This window comes from Brienomyrus brachyistius, chromosome 2 (assembly GCF_023856365.1).
Source record: "Brienomyrus brachyistius isolate T26 chromosome 2, BBRACH_0.4, whole genome shotgun sequence".
NCBI lineage: Eukaryota > Metazoa > Chordata > Actinopteri > Osteoglossiformes > Mormyridae > Brienomyrus > Brienomyrus brachyistius.
Window position 1 is genome coordinate 20,786,143 of NC_064534.1, and position 24,813 is coordinate 20,810,955.

Consider the following 24,813-nt stretch of genomic DNA (forward strand, 5'->3'; position numbering starts at 1 on the left):
ATCTGAGAAGACATTAAAACACATTATTTAAGTTTAATATCCTTGCAAAATATCTTTTGCTGTGAAGGTTTTAAATTGTTTAGTGATCCCAAACTAACCTGTGTGGGCAAAGATAAACCATGAAATTATGGTACAACTCCAATTTCAGAAAAGTTGGGACAGTATAGAAAATGTTAAAAGCACAGAGGAGTAAATTCTGTTCACCACATTATTTGATGTACCTTGCAAATTAATTTTTTGAAAATGTGCAATCGTCACACTTGATGACTTCAACATGTATGTAACATCATAGCATCATACCAGTCTACTAAAAATCTCTGAAATGAAAATGAAAGGATCAAAACTCAGTAACAACTTTATTTACCCTATTTACAAATGTCAATGGTGAAAGATGACTTACAAAACAATAAACTCACTCTGGACTGCAGTGAAATGCCTCTATGCCCCTGCATGCGACAGAATCAATGAATACTGCCAATACCACAGACAGCATGGATGTTTATCAATACATCTTCCATTGGCAAAGTACAGTTCTAATATTCAAGAAGCGGTAAAAAGCCCCAGATGTTGTTTTTACCCCACACAAAATATCAAGGATGCATCGGTCACATCCTGGCTAAGGAGCACAATCCCATGATTCATTGCATCCCACGTTTGTTCTTGGGAGGCGTGTTAGCTGGCTGCAAGATTATATGCCCAATCAACTATGTAAGAAGCTCAATAAGTTTCTCAATACTGAGAATGCAGGGAATGTTGGCATTCTGGCCAATTTGCCTCCCAAGAATAAACTTGGGATGCAAGTAATCATGGAATTGTTCTCTTTGATAAGAATGCAACCAACACATCTTTAATATTTGAGTCCAGGTGGGCTACAAAAACACATAATTAAAGTAAATTCATCAATAATCTTTTGTTTATTCTCCATTTAGACAAAGTTTACACCAATCTTCCATAGATTTAGAGTGAAGCACGGTTTCAATAGGTTGTATTTTTCCTAGTTTCAAAGGGAAGATTAGCATATATTTTGGTGAAAGCAGCTGTGATTCAGTTAGTAAGATAACACTTTTAATTGTAAAATAAAATTAATTTACATTGATACATTGACAAATGTAGCTCTTTTGGCAGATTTATAAGGGAATCCATGCTTCTCGTCTAGCTTTAGAGCAATCGCTTGTGCATTATACCCATTACTGATGCATGACATTTAATTACATCTGAGGGATCAGAAATCACACACATTTAGAACTGGTGTTTAGCCCTGACCTTTTTATGCAGTGAGATTTGATTGGATTTCTTAAATCTTTTAATTATATTGTGCATCGTAGAGGGTGAAATACCTAAAATCCTACCCATTTCAAGGAGCAGGATATCTATTAGTACCTAGAGTAGAAAAAACTATGGCAGGCTGAAGAGCTTTCTCATATAGAGCTCCGCAGCTGTGGAATAGCCTTCCATTGGATGTGCGGGTTTCAGGCTCACTCTCAATATTCAAATCTAGATTAAAAACACACCTGTTTAATTCAGCTTCTAGGGACACTAGTTCTAGCTCTAGCTAACTGCTCACTCCCAGTTAGACTTCACAGTGTGTAGAGCTGGGTGGGGATCGGTGCCATTGGCTTTGGATAAACTGAACTGTCAGTCTGTCACTCTAGCTTCACACCCTCTTGTGGAACTGGAGTGCTAATGTTCAGGGACTCCCCATGCCTGTATTCACCAGCACCTGCCTGCCCTCAGCATTTAGACTCAAATCTTAAAATTTGAACTGTGTAAATCAGGAATTTACCACCCCATTCCCTGAACTTACTCTGCTGCCCCCATGGAGGACGGGCTCCCCCTTTGGGTCTGGTTAGGGTTAGGGCTTCCTCTGCTGCCCCCTGGAGGACGGGCTCCCCCTTTGGGTCTGGTTAGGGTTAGGGCTTCCTCTGCTGCCTCCTGGAGGATGGGCTCCCCCTTTGGGTCTGGTTAGGGTTTGGGCTTCCTCTGCTGCCCCCTGGAGGATGGGCTCCCCCTTTGGGTCTGGTTCCTTCCAAGGTTTCTTCCTTCTAGGGAGTTTTTCCTTGCCACTCTCGCCTCTGGCTTGCTCACTGGGGGCTTTGGGCAGGGATAATGTGAAGTGCTTTGAGACAATGTAATGTTGTGAAAATGTGCTATACCAATAAAATTTAATTGAATTGTCTTTGAGGACTATTGTTCTCAAAGTGCTGGACTATTTGCTGATTTATGTATTGGCAGATTGGCGAGCCTCGACCCATCTAAGCTCTTTGAGGACCTTCTTTGGAGCCTCCTTATACACCCTGTTTCACATATCTTCAAAAAAGATAAACACATATCTTCGAAAAACAGTGCAACTGATTGTTAAAACATGAAATACATTGTTTTTTGATTTATTAATTTACAATTCACTCCTTTCTGTTTTTATTACCGTTTTCATCCTACCACATCTTTTTTTAAATTGTGGTTGTATGTACGTATTTGTGTATTCCTCTGGCAGGCATTTTTGTTTGAAGTACCTTATTGACCATAACTTTTGTGTTACTTAAGTTTTAAATTAGTTGAATCAATGTTGTTATTTTTAAAGGTTGTGAATCACAGTCAGAAACATAAACAGACCTATAATGTAGTGTCATTGTGACCTCAGTTTTGATTGCCTCTCTGTGTGGGATAATTGCTGCCTTCTAAACATCTTGCACTCATAGAAACAGAATTTACTCTGGGGAAAGATTGTAGAAAATAATGCAAATACGCATCTTTGTAAAAGGATATGCAAATTACACATTTTGCAAATCTAAATTCTTAGAAATAGCTCACCAGAAAAAGTCATTAAGAATCCGAAGGTAAAGGAGAATGTGAGAGGGAAAGAGTGCTGTAGAAGGAGGAGAGAGAGAGAGAGAGAGAGAGAGAGAGCGAGAGAGAGAGAGAGCAAAACGAGTGGCCAGCCATATTTTTACCCCTCCTTTATTCTTTGTGTCCTACTGCTAGAGGTTGACCCACTCCTGACTAATAGAACTAACATCTTACGTAATTGAGACCCAGTGCCAAAGCTCTTCATCCGGATGATATTCGTGATGCCTTCTGCCTGGATTTATAGCTGGATGGCACCTCAGTGATCAGAAGCTCAGGAGAGCAGGAACACTGGGACTGGTAGATGTCATGATGGTGGACCCAATTCCAGCTGGCTCTGAACTGGCAAACGGCACGACCGGCACTCCCTGTTTACCTGGGTTTGGATGTAACACATCTGCTGTCCTCGGGCCACAGAGCCCCCCTTTGTTAGTAGATGCCTGGCTCGTGCCTCTTTTCTTTGCTCTCATCATGCTGCTTGGACTGCTAGGAAACTCGCTTGTCATCTATGTGGTTACCAAGCACCAGCAGATGAAGACAGTCACCAACTTCTACATAGGTGAGTGCTTGAACCTGGTTTCTCATGAGAGCATGAGAAAGATTGTTTTCCATACCAGTGATGGTAGAAAATACAGCTTTTTCCAGAAGCATGTTCTTTCTAAGAGATGTAAACAGCGCATAGTTTGTGGCACATTCACACATTTTCTTCATTTACATTTTTTTCAGGGTACAATGGCTCAGGCTTTCAATTGGCTTATCATGGCATTTGTACCTCACACCTCAAAGGACAGGGGTTTGAATCCCGCCTCTTGTTTGAATCCCACCTCTGATGTGTTTGTGGAGTTTGCATGGTTTCCACATTTTGCTTGGTTTTCCTCTGGGTATTTCAGTTTCTCTCCCTGTCCAAAGGCTTGCATTTAGGTTAAGTGGCACCTCAAAAGTGCCCTATGATGGGCTGGCATTCTCATTTAGGGTGCACGCCAATCTTTTGCCCTGTGCTGCCTGGCAGAGATCCCAGCCCCTTGTGACCCTGCTCAGGATAAGCACTGAAAGATGGACAGAAATGGTAGAATTCTTGCAAACCATTGCTATCTGTTTGTCTGCTGCTCTTCTGAATCCTTCTTTAGCCAACCTGGCAACAACGGACATCATATTCCTGGTGTGCTGTGTGCCATTCACTGCCACGCTCTACCCACTGCCCAGCTGGGTTTTTGGCGATTTCATGTGCAGACTGGTGAACTACATTCAACAGGTGAGGGATGACACCCCACCCCATCCTTGCATCTTCCTGCTTCCCTGCATGGTGATGATGCAAGGATCTCCTGACGTCTCAATCTGATGACAGGTGACAGTGCAGGCGACCTGCATAACTCTGTCTGCCATGAGTGTGGACCGCTGCTACGTGACAGTGTACCCCCTACAGTCCCTCCGCCATCGGACCCCACGCATGGCGACGGCTGTCAGCCTTGGCATCTGGATGGGTACTCACCTTTCCCTCAGATGGGCACAAATAAACATTCAACTTGACGTCTTAGCTTCATCTTATATGTAATGTTTATTCCATGTGGAAAAATTGATCAGAGTATGATCCAGAGGCTTCTGGATCTTTAGTTTATCATTGTCAGGAATGATTATGACTCGTATTAATAAAGCACTGTTCACTCCTTTAATGATGGACGTCATACTATTTTTTGGGCAATAACTCACCTCATCCCCCACGAAAGTGCCGTATTCTTCTAGGTGACTTATGTCACGTATTTTGCACTTCAATGCTAAAATACATGCATTTTAGTTGATGAGCTAAGAAATTATTTGCCTTGTTGTTCTTACAGATTTACATTTATGTTCACTTAAAACCTTCTCTTAAAGCTTGAGCAAATTAATACAATAAAAACATCTAACACCATATTAGTCAACCCTCACAATGATTTAGTAGGAAGTCATATAATCTTGTAAAATAATATATGCTACGGTATAGCAAAAAATATTCTGTTCCATCACCGCTTTTAACGATAGTTATCAATTGCAATTACAGGGCCTCTACAGGGTTCTAATGAATTTAAGCTCCCTGGTTAAATTTCTGCAAGGTCACTTGATGATTGATTAATTTCTTCTCTCTTTTTCCACAGGGTCATTTGTCCTTTCTGTGCCAGTAGCGATGTACCAGAAACTTGATGTGGGATACTGGTTTGGCCCCCAGACATACTGCACTGAATCCTTTCCATCTGTGCTGCATCAGCAAGCATTCATCCTCTACACCTTCCTGGCCGTGTACCTCCTGCCCCTCCTGACTATCTGCTTCTGCTATGCCTTCATGCTGAAGCGTATGGGCCAGCCAGTGGTGGAGCCCACTGATAACAACTATCAGGTGAGCAGACCCTCACTCCCAGCTCTCCCCATTGGTCTGGACTTCATTATGGCTCATTTGAAAGATTTGTTCTTTTGACGATAATCACCGAATACACGAAGTATGTTTTTTGCAACGAAGACAATTACTTGTTGTCTGAAAAGAGTTACCAGATGTGGGTATGGTATTTAATATCTCAGAATAAATTATCAAGATGGCCTTGTATCCATAAAGAGGTAAGCAGATATTCAGAATGACAGAAATAGACAAAACTTTTCATAATATCAGTAAAATGTAAAACAGAGATAGCAAATTTTAACCCTGCATGGCCTCAATGTGTGTTTTAGAGATTACAATCATTTGTATGAAAGTTGAATTGAATTAGTTAAACTGGTTGATTGAGGGATGTAAAGTGCTATTGATCCAGAAGATGAGAATACCAATCCTGTTCTCCCTCCAGCTGGCAGAGAGGTCAGAGGCAGTGCGTGCCAAGATCTCCAAGATGGTGGTGGTGATCGTGGTGCTCTTCACTGTCTGCTGGGGTCCTATTCAGTTCTTTATCCTATACCAAGCTTTCTACCCAAACTTCCGCAAAAGCTACGCACTCTATAAGATCAAGATCTGGGCTCACTGCATGTCCTATGCTAACTCCTCGGTCAATCCCATCGTCTATGCCTTCATGGGGGCCAACTTCAGAAAGTCCTTCAAAAATGCCTTCCCTTTCATCTTCAAACAGAGGGTAGGCAGCATCAGGGAAGCCATGGCTAACACCGAGATGCAATTCCTTTCATCTGGAACATAGAGCCAGCAAAAGACCAATTGCCCTTTTATAGAAGCAGAAAATGAATATTTAATTACATAAATGTTGAGCTCTATTGATAGTTCTTGTGTTTCAGCAAATCTCTGACAATTATGAAATTAAAATGTTTGTCTTTAAATTAAATGCACAATAATTCTGGGACAAAGTCAACAATGATGTTAACAATGAATTGTAATCTCTAACGATTTGTGTATTTGGCAACCAATCTGTCCTTTAAATGAATGTGAATATGTGATTAGGATCATAGTTATCAAACTAATGTACTAAAAAATGATCTAAGTCAGTTAAGCATTCCAAACAAATAACGTATTTATATAAAAATAGCATGCTGGTTTAATAATCATTTTTAAGCCCAAAAGTATCTTTCACTGCCATTGAATAGTGTATGGAGCCTGACAAATGAAACAGGTAGTACTGCTTGCTTGTTCTAAGCTAAAAACAGTGGGGTTTGGGGGCGCTATAGCCATGCTTATGAGAGGCGTGGGACCTCCAAGAAATTTCTGAGATTTATTTTGAATTTTTATTCATAATGTGTGAATACTATGATTTTAAAATCTTGTCTCATGTGTAACATTGAATGTCCTTGTAACAGCTGCCTAGTGGCACTATGTACTGAGTGTGTTTGTGTTTGTGTGTTGGGGTGTTGCAGTAGAAATAAAACTGTTGCGACTGGCACATCGAGGGGAAATCCTAAATTTCACAGCACCCTCACTGAAAAGTCAAGCAACCACAAATCTCTGGCACCTCCCCTGCTCAGTGCTGAGCTGAGCTTTTCCAACGCACCAGCTCATGGCCTTTTGCTACTTTCTCTTTCCCAGGCTTCCGGTTGAGTAAAAGTACCAAAAGTACTAAACCAACTCGGGTACTTTTTCGGTACTTTGGGGTAGGACTTGAAATACTTTCCTTGTCAATTGGCTATGTAATTAGTCTGCCTACAACTGCCATCTTGAAAAAAGTTGAGAACTCAGAAAACAACAAAAAAAGCAAAAAAAAAAAAAGTCATAGTAATGGGTACATGGACAAATGAAAGACCCAAGCTTAAATCGCAATCCATCCATCCATCCATCCATTTTCCAAACCGCTTATCCTACTGGGTTGCAGGGTGTCTGGAGCCTATCCTGGAAGCAATGGGCACGAGGCAGGGAACAACCCAGGATGGGGGGCCAGCCCATCGCAGGGCACATTCACACACCATTCACTCACACATGCACACCTATTTAGCAATTCCAATTAGCCTCAGTATGTCTTTGGACTGTGGGGGAAAACTGGAGTACCCGGAGGAAACCCCACGACGACATGGGGAGAACATGCAAACTCCACACACATGTGACCCAGGTGGAGATTCCAACCCGGGTCCCAGAGGTATGAGGCAGGGGCGCCGCTAGCAATTTTGGGCCCTATGACAAAATATGAGGTTGGGCCCCCCTACCACACCCATTCAGATCTCTGGGGGCCCCTAAAGGGCGTGGGCCCTTAGAATTGTCCCAACTTTCCCCCCCTTAGCGGCGCCCCTGGTGTGAGGTAACAGTGCTAACCACTGCACCACCATGCCGCCCCCAAATTGCAATCTGGTCAGATAAATAGATACAGAAAGATCAGGATGGCATGATAAGAAACACTCTAAAATATTTTGTATAATATACTAACACAACATGGTAAAATTTTCTTGTAATAAATACTTGGGAATTTATAAAACAAAAAAATAATCAGACAAGAATGTCTCACAAACCAATGTAACAATGATTTAAACAGCAAGGATGAAAATCATTATGGTTACTTTGGTGTTACAGCAGGTTGTGGTGCAGGCTGGAAAAGAGGAAGGATCCACAGAACAGCTCCAAAAAAAGGCAGTTATTAATAAACAGAACTGAACATAGAAGGGGAAACCACAAAATAATGGGACCATGAGGGGCAAAAAGCAAACAGGAAGAAATATAGAACAAACTAAGGAAACTACACAATAAACACAACTAGGGATAGGGAACAGAGCTAAGAAACCAACCACAGCTACTAATACGGTAACAGCAACAATGACTGACCAAACAGAATCAGAACAGGCACTTAAATACACAGCTTACAAGGCACGACGCAGAACAGATGAGAATCATAACCAAATTAGCCAATTAACCAAATTGTTCATTTTTGACCCTTTGCGGTCCGAGGGGAACAATATACAGGATGGCCAGTGGGAACTGCTAGCCAAACGGAAAAAACAGACCTGGGACAGGGCCAGACATGCACTAACCTTTACAATCAGAGAACGCAGGGAGCGCTCATACAAAAGCAGAGGCGGTCAATTTCTGATTTTTAAACATATACTAGGTAATCTTGAAAAGGAATAATAATTAAAATTGCAAAACTTGCTAAGATTTTTTTTTCCTGTGACAGAGTAAAAATGTTTTACGGAAACTCAAACTCCCTGCACAATAATGCCTGAACAGGAGAGAAGGTAAGAAAAAGCCCGATGTAGAAATCCAGCTGACTAGTGGTTAAAATTGCATGTGCATAAAATGTGATGCTAGTATTAATATCGCACATCATCCAGCCCTATAATATAGTATAGCCATTTTTGGAATTCAGTGCAAAATTCCCTGCCTTGTGTTGTGGTATCATTCAGTGACGTGCCAGTTTTATGCCAATGGAAAACCAACAGCTTGACATACCAAAAATACAGTAACTGATGCAGTGCATTTATGTTTAGGCTTAATAGTTCATACTATGATTTAGCAGTTTTTGATAGAGGTTCATGTGGATTTTTTTATCTTTGTAGAACTTTGTGTAGGTGATTGATAGCCCACTTTTCATGAAGTGTGTTTGACCTGCTAGCTGTGACAGACAGTGTTGTGCAGCCATGCTTCTCATCCACTTGTTGGATATCTACAAAGCAAGGAAAGTGACTCACTGGGACACGGCTTGTCAGTAGGAAATAAGATTAAAAATAATAGAGGCTGCGTCGTGTCCTCACACCTATCCCTGGCCTTGTTTGGGGATTACATTTCCCTACATGCAGGGGCGATGGCAGGGCATGGATACCCTGAAAGGTTCTGGGGGCCCAGCACTTTACAGGGGCCCTTGAACACATAAAATTAATGTTATATAATGTAAGGGGGATGGGCGGCTACGCAGAATGTCTAGCTACTCCCCTGCTAGTGCGTGAGGTTTCTCTTCTTAAAGAATGGACCAATATCTCACTAAACACAGAACAGGACTTGTATGACAACACTCATAGGCAAAATGTGGCCCCACATATTAAGTCCATGATATCAATGTACCCCTCAGCCCTGACAATAATAAGTGGTCAGAAAATAGGTGGGTGGATGTATATGTACATACGTGTGCTTGAGCATGCCATCTAGTGGTTGGATCATACAAACACCAAATGTTTTTCTAACTTAATAGCTTGTTAATTTACCATTCAAATTACTGGTCAGTATAGTTTATTACACTTGATTTCCATTTCTTAACACAATCAAGTCAACATCTTATACTGCATAATAAAGCATTTGTTCTCATTTGTTATGCATCTGGATGTCTACTATTGGATTTATGGGTTTGTGTTAGTCTTTAAAAGAGAAACAATAGAATATTCGTTTGACTCCCAGTAATAATTTCAGAACAATTTCAAGCAGGAGGTTATTTTAATTGCGAATTCTGACGTCCGCATGATATTCATTTTTAAAAGCCTGCTGGAGCCTAAATAATTCTTTCGCACCATTATTCAATGTTCAGCTCCGTGATTAAACAAACAGATCGCTGCTCTTCAGCGGACGGCTCCCTCTGCGGTCGGAGACCTTCTTCTCGGTAGACTGAGCCTTTTTTTCAAGCTTGAGACGCGGGCTTAGACTTTAACTTCCGTAGACCCTCCTCCGCCCGCTTCCTGTCCACTCCCTCGGCTGCCCAGAGCTGAACACGGCGGCTTTATCCGTATTCGTATGTTATGATGGGCACTTTTTCCAGTCTTTATAAGAGCATTTAACCAGCTGAATATCGAAATAACAATCTGGACATTATATTTTAACTCCGGTGCCGTCTGCTTGTTTTTCCTCGCTGAAGTAAGTAGTCTGACTTATCTAAAGTGAGTTTTACTAGTGGTTCTTCCACCCTCACCTGTGTCTTCAAATATCTGAAATCAGGGTTGCGTGAACAGATATGCACCAGGGAATAATAAAGGGGGTGTTCGGAGTGACTCGGTGGCCACCTAGCAACAGAATAAGCTATTGATTAGGGTAGGACATATGCACAGTACACTGTGTAGGCTAGTGGCACCGAGCTTTAATCTCGATTTTCGGGTGATCATCTCGCTGATCATTTTAACCACTTGTGTTTGTTTAATTTATTATTATAATTTTGCCTGTATCACTGGAGATGAATAAGTGTAAGCCTAGTGCCTCGGCTTGTGTAGGGGCTGCTTTGTTTGGCAGTCTGGGCGCCACGGTGATGTTGATGGTTTCCTCAAAGTAACACTGGCAGGTATAGCTCACGAGCGCCCATTAGGAACCTGTTTCGGGAAAACGTGTCCTTTGGGTCGACAGTCACTGCTTTCAAAAGTATTTTATTATGCCGGTATATCGCAACGTTGGTAAACGAAACTTACAAGAATACTACGTGAAATTAATGACAAAAGCTTACTGCATATTAAATGATATGCTCCCAGAAAGACGCGCTGAACATCACGTCTCGCGTAAAGATTTTAATTAGTTTTATCTGTGAATGTAATTCGGATGAGAGCATCGATCAAGCATTACGAGCCTTATATTTATGATATTTCATCAGAGGATCGGCATGTCCATTTGGGAGGGATACCCAGAGCCGCCGCAGCGGGCCCCGCACTCCTGGGGCCCTGAACAAAATGGAAACCCTCAAATAATGATAAATAATAAAGTTAAATTATTTTTCTTCCCTTCACTGTATGTAGCTACATTTCATCTGAATATATTATTTTAACTAAGTATTAGCAGAGAAACAGCAGGACAGGCAATTATGGCCTGAGGCCCCAAGCTGGGAGGGGGGCCCCCAGGGCCAGGGATGGGAGCTGAGGGCCCCCCAGGGCAAGGGATGGGAGCTGAGGGCCCCCCAGGGCCAGGGAGGGGAGCTGAGGACCCACCCAGGACGGCTGACAGGGTTGCCAACTCCCACACACTGACCGTGACTCTCACGCTTTCAGACTCCCAGCCTTGTGGTAAATCTGTATTACAGTCTAATCCCGTTATAGTGGACTCGCTTATACAATAATATCGTCTATAACGGACAAGTTTCGGTGGTCCTGGCCGTGCGCCTTTAAGAACATGCAGAAAATGCATCGGATATAGCGGACTCGTATACAACGGAATTTCACTTATAACGAAGCGTGGTGTGCCGGTGATATCCAGCGCAGATACGTAGTCGGGATTATTAATAGTCACGCATCTGGTCAGGTAAAGTTGGATTACTACATGTACAATATAATAATCTGTACCATAAGTGTGTCTGCTGGGGTGTTGCATGAGTAAATGGTGTCCTGTAGTTGTGTTCTGGGCATACAGCAACTCCGGATATAAGGGACTGTTTTGTCAGGTCCCTTGAAGTCCGTTAAAATTATAAGTGGATTTTACTGTATTGCATTATAAACCTAAAATTAGCTACATCTAAGACGTTGGGGTAGTTTGCAACCCTACAGACTAGTTACAGGGTAAAAGAAAAAACGGTTACATACGTGTAAATTTATGGAGCCCCTAAAGGGACAAAGGAGGAGAAAAAAACGGCAGAATTAAAAAAAGAAGTCATGTTTTGCTTTATAACCCCAAACCTTTGCTTTATAACTCAAAACTTTTTCGATATAACCCAAAACTTTTTTGTACTAATGCAACAATAAAATCAGGTGACTAGCGTACTTTTGGTCATTCAAGTGCAACTTCCAAAGCCGCTGTTTGCATGATGTGGTTGATCTCCACATCGCTTATTAATCGATTTTTAACGGTTAATAAAAAACTTTAGAGTTCAGTATGGTACGATTTGTTTAATTCATAATTAGTAATTTGTAAAGCAAGCCTTGGTAAAGTTTCAGTAACATTGCTAATTAATGCTAATCCGTTGAGGTTGATTTAAGCCTAAAGAATTGTTCGTTTTTTGTTGTTGTTTCGTGTTTATAATATTAGTGCTGTACATTGACATGGAGGGGGACATAGAAACATTCATTAGGTCAAGAGGAGTACCAGAAGCACTCCTGCTGGATCAAGCTCTTTTAAAATCAAACACACATCCCCATTTCTCACACGAAGTCCATTTATCCTGCATATTGCGTACATCCATCGATAACCATGAAGCTGCCAAGAGTGCAAAAGCTGCTCGCGAATAAAGTTAATTGCTTCACCCAAGTCAGAGTAGTTTTTCCCGTCGGAATAATCCCCTTTCACATAAAATCCTCTTGATCTGCTTCAGACTTGTGTGAACGTCATGCCTAGATCCGAGGACAAACTGAATGCCATTATATTGTAGACCAAGATCAAAGTAAAATTCGATTAAACACTCCATGTTTTCCTATCAATTATGTTCCTTACACTGATTGATTACTCATATTTCCGGTTCAAAGTCACAACAGGTTTGCGTTATATCGCAAAGGTTTTGGGTTATAACGCAAAACATAACATTTTTTTCTTCTGCCGTTTTTTTTCTTCTCCTTTGTGCCCTTAGGGGCTCCGTATAAATGTGTACGCAGACTGGTCTCATTTAAGATCTCACGGTAGCCAGCTGACTGAAGTTGGGGGCCGATTACATACTAAAGACGCTTCTCTACTTATGAACAAGTTACGTTCTGAACGGTCGTTGGTAACTTGAAATGTTCGTAAGTCGTTATTCAAGATCATTTTAAGGGTACTGAAATCTACACGCGTAAGTAAGTATGATATAAAGTCAATACATGTTTTTTACATAATTGTTTTTACAATGTGCTAATAAACGTCATTTGCTTCCTGGTTACATAAAGTGAAGAACCATTTTGCTTAAGAGGTGTAGCCTCGAGCTTCCCGTCAAACGAAGTCAGCATGATCTTTTTATTTGTGCACTGTGATGGACAGGTCTTCCGGTGGCCACCAACCCAAACTGTTCAACATCATGGGAGCTTTAGTAAATGCCCGCAGAGGTGGAAGATCGTCACCCCTCCTGATAGGTGCTTTCATCACTTGCATCATCTTCCTGGGTTTCAACTATTGGCTGTCAAATTCACGGAACAAGGAGCTGCAGGTGAGTATTAAGCTGACGCCTTTCTGGTGACAGTTCCGTTGGTGACGGTCATTGTCGTGAACTGTCATGAATAATTTGCTGATTATTAGTTCTGGAAAACCATGCAATGTGGTTTTGAGTGAAATTTTTTGATTTTGAGGGCGTAGTGCCTCTTATAGCTACGCATATACTAGACTGTAAGGGTAGCCTACATATATTCGCTGTGTACAGATTGGTACATCAATTTCAGTTCAGTATGCACAATGAAATTATTTAATACATTTGTGAGTGGTGGGAAGAGTACTCAATTTTCATACTTAAGTAACTTGAGTGAAAGTAAAAGTCAGCCAATAAAATACTACTCCAAAATACCTGGTTTTAAAAGTACTTAAGTAGTAAAAGTACCGCACATCCAAATCTATTGATCTTACAAAAAAGCAGCCTATTCTTTTAAATGCACTCAAGACAGATTTGAATATAGCATTGTAAGTTACACCAGAGTAAAATAGGATATTTTCCTTTTCTTCACAATAAGCAGTTGTAAATGAACCGACAAAATTGATATATTAATCGGTATATTTTGCATCTTTATTGAGCTGTCACGATTACTTGATTCACCTTGATTATTTGATTATTAAAAAGCATCAGTTAAAGTTTTCCTTCTCAGTTACTTGACAATATGGCAGAAGGTAGATTGTACGTGCAAGACGAGGGCCCAAATAAAGAGCAAATGTGAATGACAATGCCAATGTCTGTCATTCTTGTCCTGCTTTGCAATACTATCACCACGTCACAACTACAAAGCAAATGCATCTTAAAAGAAGACATTCGGGGTTGATGGATTCACTCAATAATGTGAGATTAGATGTACCATAGATATGTCCCATTTAACCTCCGGAAGTAGGGGTAACAAAGGTTACTCTGTCGCTTAGCCACATCATTGTACATAATTCAGTACACAATAACCAATTAACATTTATTATGTCTTAACGTATTGCGTGTTTTGAATAGGCTGAATGAGACTAGAAAAAGATCGCATTGCGATATTTAGAAGTTGAAAATGAACTATATACCCAGACGTAGAACTTATCTACCTTTAACTTATTTGCCAACAGAGTCCATCAAATAACTAATTGTTGCCGAGAGCTGCGCCAACAGGCAAAGCAGTGCCGACAAATTGCCTTATGCCATAATGGCCTTTATGTTTAGGCTTAATAGTTCATACTATAATTTAGTAGTTTTTGATAGAGGTTCATGTGGACATTTTTGTTTTGATAGAGCTTTCTGTAGGTGATTGATTAATATTTCGGCTTTCATGCAGTTAATGAACAATGAAGAAATTTGCAGCTAATGTTGTGGAAACACATTGAATGGTAATCTCACATTATCCAGAGGTCACACATGGTCTAAAGACTTGCAGAGTTGGATAGGTATTTGTTAATCAGTATCAGTAAAACAACATTCAATGTCTAACATGTCCAACATGTCCTTAGATATAGATTATAGATGTTACTGCTGTTAAATGTATATCGTATTTTATTCCACAGAATTAGTGCGCTGAAGCTGCTCCAGGGTATATTGCAAACTTTTACAACATATATTCAGCACCCATGGCAAGGTATCTGGTGCAGATTGTGCAAGTTCCTACTGATAATGGCTAATTGTATCATAAACAAATGAAGAAAAATGGGAAGATTCCCAGGAATGCTGAGGGCTTAACAGCAAATGCTCGAAGTGCGTCCAGCTAGGCAGAGGCCCATCCTTAGCCTCTACACTTGCAAAAAACCTGCGATAAACAGCATTAAGTTTAATAAATCTATAATTTCTGATGCAAGAAGGGTATTGTCTGCCCTGAATTGCTAACACCCCCCTTCAGCCCGGTTGCATTCTTAGCCACGTCATCCGTTAACAAAAGAGACAACAACAAAGAAGAGAACAAACAAACAAACTAGCTTGAACCTGATTCTTGAATTCTACACCTGCACAGACAGCTAGGATTGATGTTTCAGGGGCCTGTCTGTTGGTTAGCTAGAAAACCTGTCGGACTTAAGGTGCTCCAGTTTATATGGATTTTATCTTCCTTCTCTTACATTTAGCCTGGACTACCTTAAATCCGATGTTATCTTACCCCAAAAATCCAACTTGGTGACATAGGCTCCTCATCCCTTCGTGTGGCATGTGGGAGACATAATTTAGGAAAATGCCCAAATATCACTGTTTTCCCAGTGCAATAAAAATTTTGAATCCTGATCTTTTTCTTTCAGCGACAATTTCTAAAGGCAAAAACAAAAGTTATCCTTTACTGACTGCTCATTAATAGCCTCTCGCTTAAGCCAACAGTACAAGTTGCACAGAAATGATTAAATTAGTCTTAATAATTCTGACCTCACCCATTGCTGTGCAAATGCCATACGTTATTACTGTGGTGGAACTCAAACAGCCCAGGTAACTCACTCAGGGATGCAATGACAAGCCCTGTCAGTGGCCTCGGTCACCAGTAAGCGGAAGTTTGCTTCAGGTGATTCTTTGTTTCCCAAACAGACGAAGCTCTACGAACTGGAGGCCGAAGTGAGGCGTGCATCCGTGGAGCGGGGGGCGGTGGAGCTGAAGAAGAACGAGTTCCAGGAGGAGCTTCGGAGGCAGAATAAGTTGATAGGCCACATCGAGGCCCAGCACAACAACAAGCTAGGGGAGGCCACTGCCGCCTGGAGGCAAGAGAAGGTACTGCAGGGGGCATTGGACCCATTCGCTCTGGGCTTTATTGATTCATCTGCATTGCGTTATTGCAGCCCGAGGACTGAAAAGGGTGGGGATGCTGGTGGTTTGTAAAAGATGCTGCTGTTCTGTGACTTTTGCAGACAAAGGGCAGGCGTATGTACAGTGAGATCTTGGTAAGCATTTCTGATTCATTCAGAATTGTCTTGTTGCTGGGACTTTCTGTACTTTTGGTAGTGACTCATTTCTGGGTGGCCCTCTTCCTCAACTGCCTACACGGATCAAATAGCACAAACAGTGTGTGAAAGCTCTCGCACATGCGTGCCGTCGGTGTAACCTGAGTGCCACTCGCTCAGGGTCATTTAACCAAGCCTTGATATTTACCATATTGCGTTAGGTCCATGTTGTTGCCAGCGTACATCTAAGCCACTTCTCCATTGATCCATCGATGTCCCTGCTTATTGCAAGACTCAGGAACCTCTGTTAAATGCAACCAGCAGGGTCTGCAATTTCTGGGCCATGAAGGACGTTCCATGCCGCTGTGAATCTCTAACCTGTCCTGTCACGCCTGGCTGTATATTCAACCACATGCCATCTGTCCAAAAAAATCAGTTACAGCATTCCAGTCAAACCTGCTGTTAATCTTTCGCTTTTGTGCAGTGGGTCGGCTGCAAGCCAGCAGTAGATCGGTGTGTCCACCCAGCAGTCTTAAAAGCTGCTGTTACCTTCACGGTTTTCCTTGGCTACTGGAGCAATGTAATGGTTCCATCATACATGGACTGTGGGTGCTAGAGACGGTTCTGCAACAAATACAGTGCAAGGAAACCCAGCAGCAAGGAAATGAGCCTTAGTTATTCAACTCATTTACGAACACATTTAAAGTAGAGACCTCCAATGTCCCCAAGGCTGTATAGACTGTTAATCTTCTATTTATTTACATCAGAATCGTGCTCTGTGTACCTAGCTGCCCAATTCCCAGTTGAGGTGTGTTGCTATGGTACTGTTGTTGGGGAGAAAAACGACTCCCGGGCCAGTGAATGGCTACAAACTGCTGTCTGCATTTGTAATTACATACAATTTGGGGATGTCTCTCCTTTTAGAAGAATTACGGTTGATGTTATAAAATGAGGAGATCAGCTTCACTTCCTTTTATCGCAGGGTGTAATATTTGCTGAATATCCTCTGAAACATCAGTGTCGTTTATTGTCGACATTTAAAATCTGAATTGTTTTCTATGGCCTACAGTCTTGTGCTAGATCCTGCTTATGAGGAGCTGGTAGTTGTTAGAAAGTTAAATCTGCTCCAGCCAATAAAAATGATGAAAAGGAAATTGTACCGGTATTATCTAGCTACAGTGCTCAGTATTGCTTTAGGTCTGATCTGAGTTGTTTCTCTCAAAGAATGCTAGATTATCTCCCAACTTGAAGAATTGAAAATGCTGTTTCTTTAAGTGAGGTCCAGTGTCTTATTGACATTGAAAATGATGTGGATTTTCTCCCTTTTCAATCTTGATTCAAATGTCATCCTCCAGCACTTTGTCATGTTTTTTTTGCCATTTGCACCATTATTGCATCATTGCTCTTTTGCCAGTACTCCTTATTTATCTTTGATATTTACGTATTATTTCTTCCTTCGACTACACTGTGAAGAGTTCAGTGGCCCTACTGCATGGACACCAGGGCTACGCACGAGTGCATGAGGAGAAAACACGTTGGTGCTATTCTGGACCCCCAGAATAACCATAACCACCATAAGGGCTCCCTTTTCCTGTTTATTAAATTACCATTAGTACAGAGAGCATTTTAATATCTTCTGTCCCAGGGTGATGGTGGCTCTGAAACGCTGTGCGTGTTTCTTCCGACGCTATGTAACACTGTTCAAATACGCCGAGTGAACTTGACACACACCACAGTAACACTTCGATACTGTTGCTTTATTTCCAAAAGAATATTTGTTGATTCCTAGCTGACAAACAAGTCATTATTACATCCATAAAGTTTTCTGCCTACGACCTCAGAATCTCTATTGAATAAGTGTTTTTGAAAACGTTTAGGCTAAAATTATTGTACGTGGATTGACGGTGCCAGTGGTGTTCGTGTGCATTGGGCTTGTTGGGATCAGTGTTGTTATTGTAAACTAAAACTGAAACGAAAACAGACGATAAAGAAAATTATTCGTGAACCGAAATATAAATGAACTATCTTTACAACAAAAAAAAAACGTGTCTGGCTTTAATCTGCAAATTGTGCCGCCATACCACCAGCATCTTTTTACCTTGTGTAACCACAGTATCTATTTTTTTAAAAGATGTCGTGGCTGCTGATTGGTCCCTTCCTTCATTGCGACCTCACTGCTTATCGCTCGTGTTGCATGCGGCGTGCTCCGCTAACCGAAAATAATAAGCCTGGCATACGCCAAATTTATACAGATTACTAACTTTTGGGCGTCACAGTCTGCTTCTTGTTAATATTTTAGGCATACTACTAATTTGCTTATCAAATTGTTGCCGAAAAGCCGGGGTCCATTATGTAAAGCTGTGAGAGTGTTTGCTGTAATTCTGGTATTGAGGTTTTGGCAGGCAAATAATGCCCCCGCTCTGGAATTAATCCTGGATTTTTTTTTCCAGGAGAACCTGCTTTTCAACATCTCCTCCAGCACTAAGACAATCCAGAGCATGAAAAGTAAGTGTGTCCCTTCGTGTCGGCCGTTCTGAATGCTGATTAGACAAATGCACTCTGAGTAGGACTTGGCTCAGCGTCACGTTTCTCTTTCCACAGGTCAATTTATCACTCTGCTTGAAAATCTGGACAAACTGCAGAAGGAATCCCAGGACTGCCAGAGAAATATAAGCACCTTGGATAAAAAACTGTCCAACGATCTGTGAGTGAGCCCAGACCACACGGATAGCCCACTCTCTGCTTGCCTGGGCCCTTGAGGGCTGCAGATGTCTAGGGAAACTCTATATACGGGGGTCAAAAAGGCTCAGGGTGGGGGCTTACTGCCGGCATGCTAAGGTGGGAGGTAGAATATGAACCTATCATTTATGTAGAAATTTGTTTAGGATCCCTTTCACTCAGAGACCCTTGGAATCATTGTAACCCCCCCTCCCCCTTTATGGTGGCCATGTCTCTGACTCCATGTGTTTTGATTGGCCAGGACACAGTGTAAAAGCCGGCTTATGGCTCTTGAGGAGGAGTGTATGGCGAAGGTGGTGGCACCCAGGCCAGAGGCTGCGGAGGCAGTGAAGAAAGCCCCGCCCCCCCAGGACCGCCTGCAGGTAGCTTCTGTTATCCTTCACTGCCCTAGATCACCCCCTCCACCCACCGGTACCTCATGCTCAGCTTCTGCCCGTACCTGAAACATGTGAAAGAGCGTGACTTGCCTGCCTTTGTGCAGATAGGCAGTTTAATGCCATCCTGTGTGTGTCTGGTATCACTTTCAGTTTAAACAGCCGTTTCATACCATCACATGCTGCCAAATGAGTTTTAGTACCAAAGATCAGTGCTGTATATCACTGTTCTTCAAGACCGCCCCCCCCCCCCCCAAATACACACTGTGATAATTGTGGGACTTCTTTAGGATTTTTCTCTTTGCTTTTTCTAGGGTCTCATGCATGGCGCTTTTTGTGTGACGTAACTCACCCTGCAGTGCAGTGTTCTTCAAGAAACTAGAATGGGTCTATGTTGTCTTCTGTTTCTGGCACTTAGTTGTTTTGTGTTCCCTTCCCATCTAGGCCTCCCCTGGTCTCACAAAATCTAAAATGATTAAGGGAGCACAGCAAGGGCTGGTGGAGAAAACAGATAGGCAGATAGATGTCCAAGTCTCCAAGCAGACCAAGCCAAACCCGACTGAACTGGACACCAACCACATTGCGGACCAAGGTAAACAACGATTACCTTGTTTGTAGGATGGCTTTATGCCGTTTTGCCTCTTTCCATTATGTCATGCTGCCGGTTAGCTGCAGAATTACCCCTGAATTTTGCATATGGCTGTAGAGAAATGCCACACCAGAGAGCGACACAAGTGTAACAAAAGTATTGTTGATCGATCCCAGGGCGATGGTGGCTCTGAAACGCTGTGCGTGTTTCTTCCGACGCTATGTAACACTGTTCAAATACGCCGAGTGAGCTTGACACACACCACAGTAACACTTCGATACTGTTGCTTTATTTCCAAAAGAATATTTGTTGATTCCTAGCTGATTCATTCATTGTTTAGATGCATCCCAGTCTGAGAAGGGCACCATTACATACGACAAGCCGGCTCCTGCCAGGCCAGAGGACAAGGCAAAGGACAGGACTCCTCAGGAGGATGTGGTGGGGGTGGAGCTCGAGAAAAATGGTCCTAAAACCAATGACACAGAAACAAACAAGCTGCAAGTCCTGGACACGCACACAGTGGACCTTACATCTGATGGTGAGACCCCCATTTCCTTTAATGTCCCGGCCCAAAGTCTCATGTGAGTGAGAAGCTGCTCTCTGACCTAGAAAAACCACAACATCATACCATCTCAGCTGCTACCTTTGATTACATTAAACGCTTAAAATATATTTTATACAGTTTTAACAATACTGCACATTACCCAATATTGCACAATGTATACTTTTTAAATTAAGTGTCTCTGTGTACTCGTATATGGTGGAGATGACAGTGAAGTTCATTTTGATTTTTGACTTGTTTCTCAATCAATCACCACTCTTTAAAAATGATGCCATTTCCTGGGTTTGGCCCTCAGATGTGGAGAACGGAAGGATGAACGAGGAGGATGAAGGAGAGTATAACGAGGTGGAACCCGGTGCTGGCAGGAGGGATACGGACGCCCAGCTCCCTGGGAATACAGGTAGGGCATCTCCTGGAGGGATATTCCTTTTGGCTGCTGGGAGTCCCCGCCGGATCTCAGGGAAAAGAGGCTCTCCTCCCAATGCCAGGTGAAGAACCGGGTCACCTAGAGCAAGAAATGGAGGAGATGCTGGCAGACTATGACGGCAACGACGATAACGAAGGTGAATTTGAGGCGGACAAGCAGGCTGCGCTGTTCGAGGTGACCGATGGATGAGGCAGTGGAGGAGTTGCCCTCCTCAGGTATGCAGTGACTTAGCGGGTGAAGCCGTCCTCATGGCCGAAAAACCCACGGAATTTTCTGAAATACAACCCCAAATCAGAAAAAGTTGGGACAGGGTGGAAAATGTGAATAAAAAAATAAAGCAGTAATTCACAAATGTCCCTTAACTTTTATTTCATTGCAAACAGTTTGAACACAAGATAATTCATGTTTTTCAAGAATGGGACAAACTAACACCTGCAACACTTAGTCACTTGATTTCTTCAATGCCTAAACGTCTTTTAAGTGTTGTTAAAAGACAGGGGAACTGTACAAAGTGGTAAATGCTGTACTGTCCCAACTTTTTTTGGAATGTGTTGCAAGCCTGAATGGCAAGAATGGATGTTTATTTACAAATCAAATGATGTTGACCAAAAAAAAAAAAAACATGAATTATCTTGTGTGAAATAAAAGTTAAGGGACATTTGTGAATTACTACTTTTTTTTTTTTATTCACATTTTCCACCCTGTCCCAACTTTTTCTGATTTGGGGTTGTAGATCACTCCAGGAAACATGAATTTTTATGATCATTAAATAATGTGTTGCTACTACAGGAGCAGATGCGAATGCAGATGGGGCGGGGGGGGGGGGGGGGTGGATCGTAATGAGTCGAGACGGGCAGCTGTTCCCATCACACCGGGCTTCTGGATAAAGGTTCAAAATGACACAAATAATGGAAGACGACGAGCTGTAAAAAGAAGAGACGACCTGGAAGATCCCCGAATGCAGCACAGGGCCTGTGCATTGCCTTAAATCTCTGGGCTGCCAACATGAATGTATTTTTTAAATATAGACAAAATTCACTTTTTACTGCTGTTAACTATGAAGATGAGGAACTCCTTTTGTTTTCGATATTTGGGGTGAATAGGATCTATAGAGAAACATAATTGAAAGAATATTGAATCTTACATTTATTGTGAATTTATATAGCTTCCATTTTTCCATGACTCCTCTAAGTAGCAGAAAGATGCCTTAATGTGTTCTAGTTATCAGCTGTACTCCTGCCTTTCTGTCACCGTTTATTTATTCAACTTGCTTGAGGTTAATTATGTGTTACTTTCATTAACCCTTCATTTTGAAGGTTTTTTTTTTTCCTTTTCATTCTGCGATCATAATGGATGTTCGGTGGTTTCTGATTCAGTAATCGTTTTACAGAATCAAAGTCATAATTGCGTTTTACCATCCGGCACCTGCTGTTTTGAGTTATGGCTTGAAAGAACGAGTTATTGCAGTGATTTCCAGCATGACAATTGTTGGTGCTGGTTGCTGGTCATGTAGCAGCAGCATGCAGATTTTCAAGTTCTGTGAAATTTTATATATATGTGTGTATATATAGTGCGATAAATGAGATGGGTGTGAAACCCTGAATTAGACAGCTCTGTAGCTGTGACACCACTGGAACGGAGGGAATGGGGTGCGGTTCTGGTTACTATGGTGAGATCTTAATTCTGCTTATTTTGGGTTTTACTGTCTTCCAGTGAAGATGTACTTGAGCACTGCCGGGATCACGGGATGATTTCTACATTTAGATACTATTTTGGAAATCTTTAATCGTGTCTTTTTCTTTTTTGCTGAGAACTGGAAAACAGACTTGAAACTAGAGGAAAATGATATCATGACAAGTCTATAAAATAAAATAGATGGCTGATGATTTCTTTTGTTGTTATATCGCCACGTTAAGACATGGCAGGAATAAAATACAAATTGCAAGCGTGTGACAGTTCATTTCTGCCGCTCTCTGTCCCGTTGGAGGTCACCGGTGACCGCTCTGCTCTAGCCTCAGCGGGGGAATTTGCCGAAATGCACTCACGTGCACTTCTCTCCATTCATTCGCTCCATTTGTACGGGCCAGAGTCCTGCACTGGAACTATATGATAGTTCATGTGCAGCGTTTGACTGAGCAGGTTAATCTACGTGGGTGAAACCAGGCATTGCCAAAGGAGGCCTGGGTTCTCAGATTGGGGTCACTCACTAGGGCTGATGTGAAGAAACATTTAACAGGACAGACGGGGATTAAACTAGGGCCTGTTGAATCCTATTAAAACTTCAGTGATCTGCCCTTTATGTACGAGCTCATAAGACCAAGTAATGGGTGTAAAACATGGTTCAATTAAAAAAACTTTTAAACAGTGCATTCAGACCATGATTCTGCTTGCTAAAGCTGCCGGACAGGACAAAGGGACAAAAAAAAAAAAAAAAAAAAAACTTTTAAACTTCATCCAAAGGTAAGTATGTGAGAAGTCTACACAGCCCTGTTAAAATGGCAGGTTTTTGTGACTTGTGAATCAAGATAAAAATGAAATTTGTAAAATTTTAACCTGATGGCAGAAGTCATCTTGTTTGGAAGATATATCGAAAAACCATCTAAAAACAAAAAAAAAATCAATATACCCCCCCAGCCTCAGGCAAGGGTAAAAATTGTTGTGGGGGCGTGGGGGGACAAGCAGACAATCCATATCCATGGTCTCGGGAGAGATTAGAAGATTGGCTTGTTTTAGGATGAAATGGTTTATTAAAAAATGTAATTAAATAAAAGATGGTGTCCTTAGTGGGGGGTGCTGGGGAGCACGATGGGGCACAATAGCTCTTTTGGGGGGGGAGGGGCACGGCCCACGAATTCCTCCCACGACACCAACCCTGCAGTTCCAGCCCCAAAGCATGATGTTGCCACCACTGCACTTCACCGTGGTACGGTGTCCTTTAGATGATATGCTTTGTGCAAAAACATCAGCATACCTTTTGAATTTTATGGTCAAAAATATAAATTTTATGGTCGAAACCCTTGGTCTCAACATTTTTCTCACATGGATTTGGGAGACTGGATATTTGTCTTTGCAAAATTTTGCCAGGCTTGAATTTTTTGTTTTTCGTGAGGAAAAAGCTTCTGTCTTGCTACCCCATAGCTTAGACATGAATACAAGAGATTGTTGTCACATGATAGAAGCAACCAGTATTTCCCAGAAATTCCTGCAGCTCCTGTAATGTTGCTGTAGGCATCTTGGCAGCCTCCTTGGCCGATTTTCTTCTTGTCTTCTCAGCACTTTTGGAGAGATCATCCTGTTCCTGGTAGCGTCACTGTTGTGACACATTTCCTGCACTTGTTGATTGTCCTCATTGTGCTCCATGGTATATTTAATACTTTGGATATTTTTTTGTGCTTCTCTCCCGATTGGTACCTTTCAGCAAGTTCTTTATGGACCATGACTTTGTCACTAGGATGCACCCAAGACGTCAGGAAAATCCTACAGGAACAGCTGAACTGAATATGAAGTTGGTCATTTAACTTGTGATTCAATGTGATTGATTCTGAAAATAGCCACATCATCTTATAAAAGGGTGTGCACACATACCATTTTTTAAATTTACATTTTCCTTGTTTTTCCCCAATTTATTTGTATAGATGGCGATTTCACAAAAGTGAAAAGTTTGATATGATTTATCTTGATTTCATTATTAATATCACAAAAACTTGCCACTTTAACAGGGGTGTGTAGGCCTTTTATATATCCTGTATGTAATTATAGCAGAATAGCATTATGGTATTGTTCTTAATAAAAATCCCAGCTGGTTAAGGAGGTAAATACACTGTGAGCTCAGTCTTCCTTCATCTTATACCCTTATTCTTTCTACTCCACTGGCAGCTGATTTCATTTTTCTAAGAGGGCCTGTGCCTGCTTCATAGACAAAGAGCAACTTTATTTTTGATCGAGTCACATTTCATTTGCGCGTGCGCACACACATACATACATACACTCATACTTGCATACACACATTACATACATATGCATGCG

At 41.7% G+C, this 24,813-nt stretch overlaps 2 protein-coding genes across 2 annotated transcripts; both read left to right on the plus strand.

Annotated features, from left to right (window-relative positions):
• Positions 1 to 3,026: 3,026 nt before the first annotated feature.
• kiss1rb (KISS1 receptor b) lies at positions 3,027 to 6,636 on the plus strand. The gene is made up of 5 exons (XM_048999182.1): positions 3,027 to 3,400; positions 3,969 to 4,093; positions 4,187 to 4,322; positions 4,971 to 5,209; positions 5,649 to 6,636. The coding sequence occupies exons 1-5, from the start codon at positions 3,151 to 3,153 to the stop codon at positions 5,988 to 5,990; spliced, it is 1,092 nt and encodes a 363-aa protein (XP_048855139.1). The 5' UTR covers positions 3,027 to 3,150; the 3' UTR covers positions 5,991 to 6,636.
• A 3,142-nt stretch (positions 6,637 to 9,778) lies between these two features.
• Positions 9,779 to 21,330, plus strand: golm1 (golgi membrane protein 1). Its single transcript, XM_048979903.1, has 11 exons — positions 9,779 to 10,060; positions 13,061 to 13,226; positions 15,747 to 15,926; positions 16,064 to 16,096; positions 18,547 to 18,601; positions 18,698 to 18,800; positions 19,077 to 19,197; positions 19,654 to 19,801; positions 20,139 to 20,336; positions 20,656 to 20,760; positions 20,849 to 21,330. Exons 2-11 carry the CDS (start codon positions 13,098 to 13,100, stop codon positions 20,974 to 20,976), a joined length of 1,200 nt encoding a protein of 399 aa, XP_048835860.1. The 5' UTR covers positions 9,779 to 10,060; positions 13,061 to 13,097; the 3' UTR covers positions 20,977 to 21,330.
• Positions 21,331 to 24,813: the final 3,483 nt, after the last annotated feature.

What these genes read in the sequence shown, in the direction of transcription:
- kiss1rb (XM_048999182.1), top strand. Translation starts at nt 3,151, where the DNA reads ATGATGGTGGACCCAATTCCAGCTGGCTCTGAACTGGCAAACGGCACG. An exon ending in CAGCCTTGGCATCTGGATGG is followed by an intron (nt 4,323 to 4,970) that starts GTACTCACCTTT and finishes CTTTTTCCACAG; the next exon opens with GGTCATTTGTCCTTTCTGTG. An exon ending in CCACTGATAACAACTATCAG is followed by an intron (nt 5,210 to 5,648) that starts GTGAGCAGACCC and finishes TTCTCCCTCCAG; the next exon opens with CTGGCAGAGAGGTCAGAGGC.
- golm1 (XM_048979903.1), top strand. Translation starts at nt 13,098, where the DNA reads ATGGGAGCTTTAGTAAATGCCCGCAGAGGTGGAAGATCGTCACCCCTC. An exon ending in CACGGAACAAGGAGCTGCAG is followed by an intron (nt 13,227 to 15,746) that starts GTGAGTATTAAG and finishes TTTCCCAAACAG; the next exon opens with ACGAAGCTCTACGAACTGGA. An exon ending in GACAATCCAGAGCATGAAAA is followed by an intron (nt 18,602 to 18,697) that starts GTAAGTGTGTCC and finishes CTCTTTCCACAG; the next exon opens with GTCAATTTATCACTCTGCTT.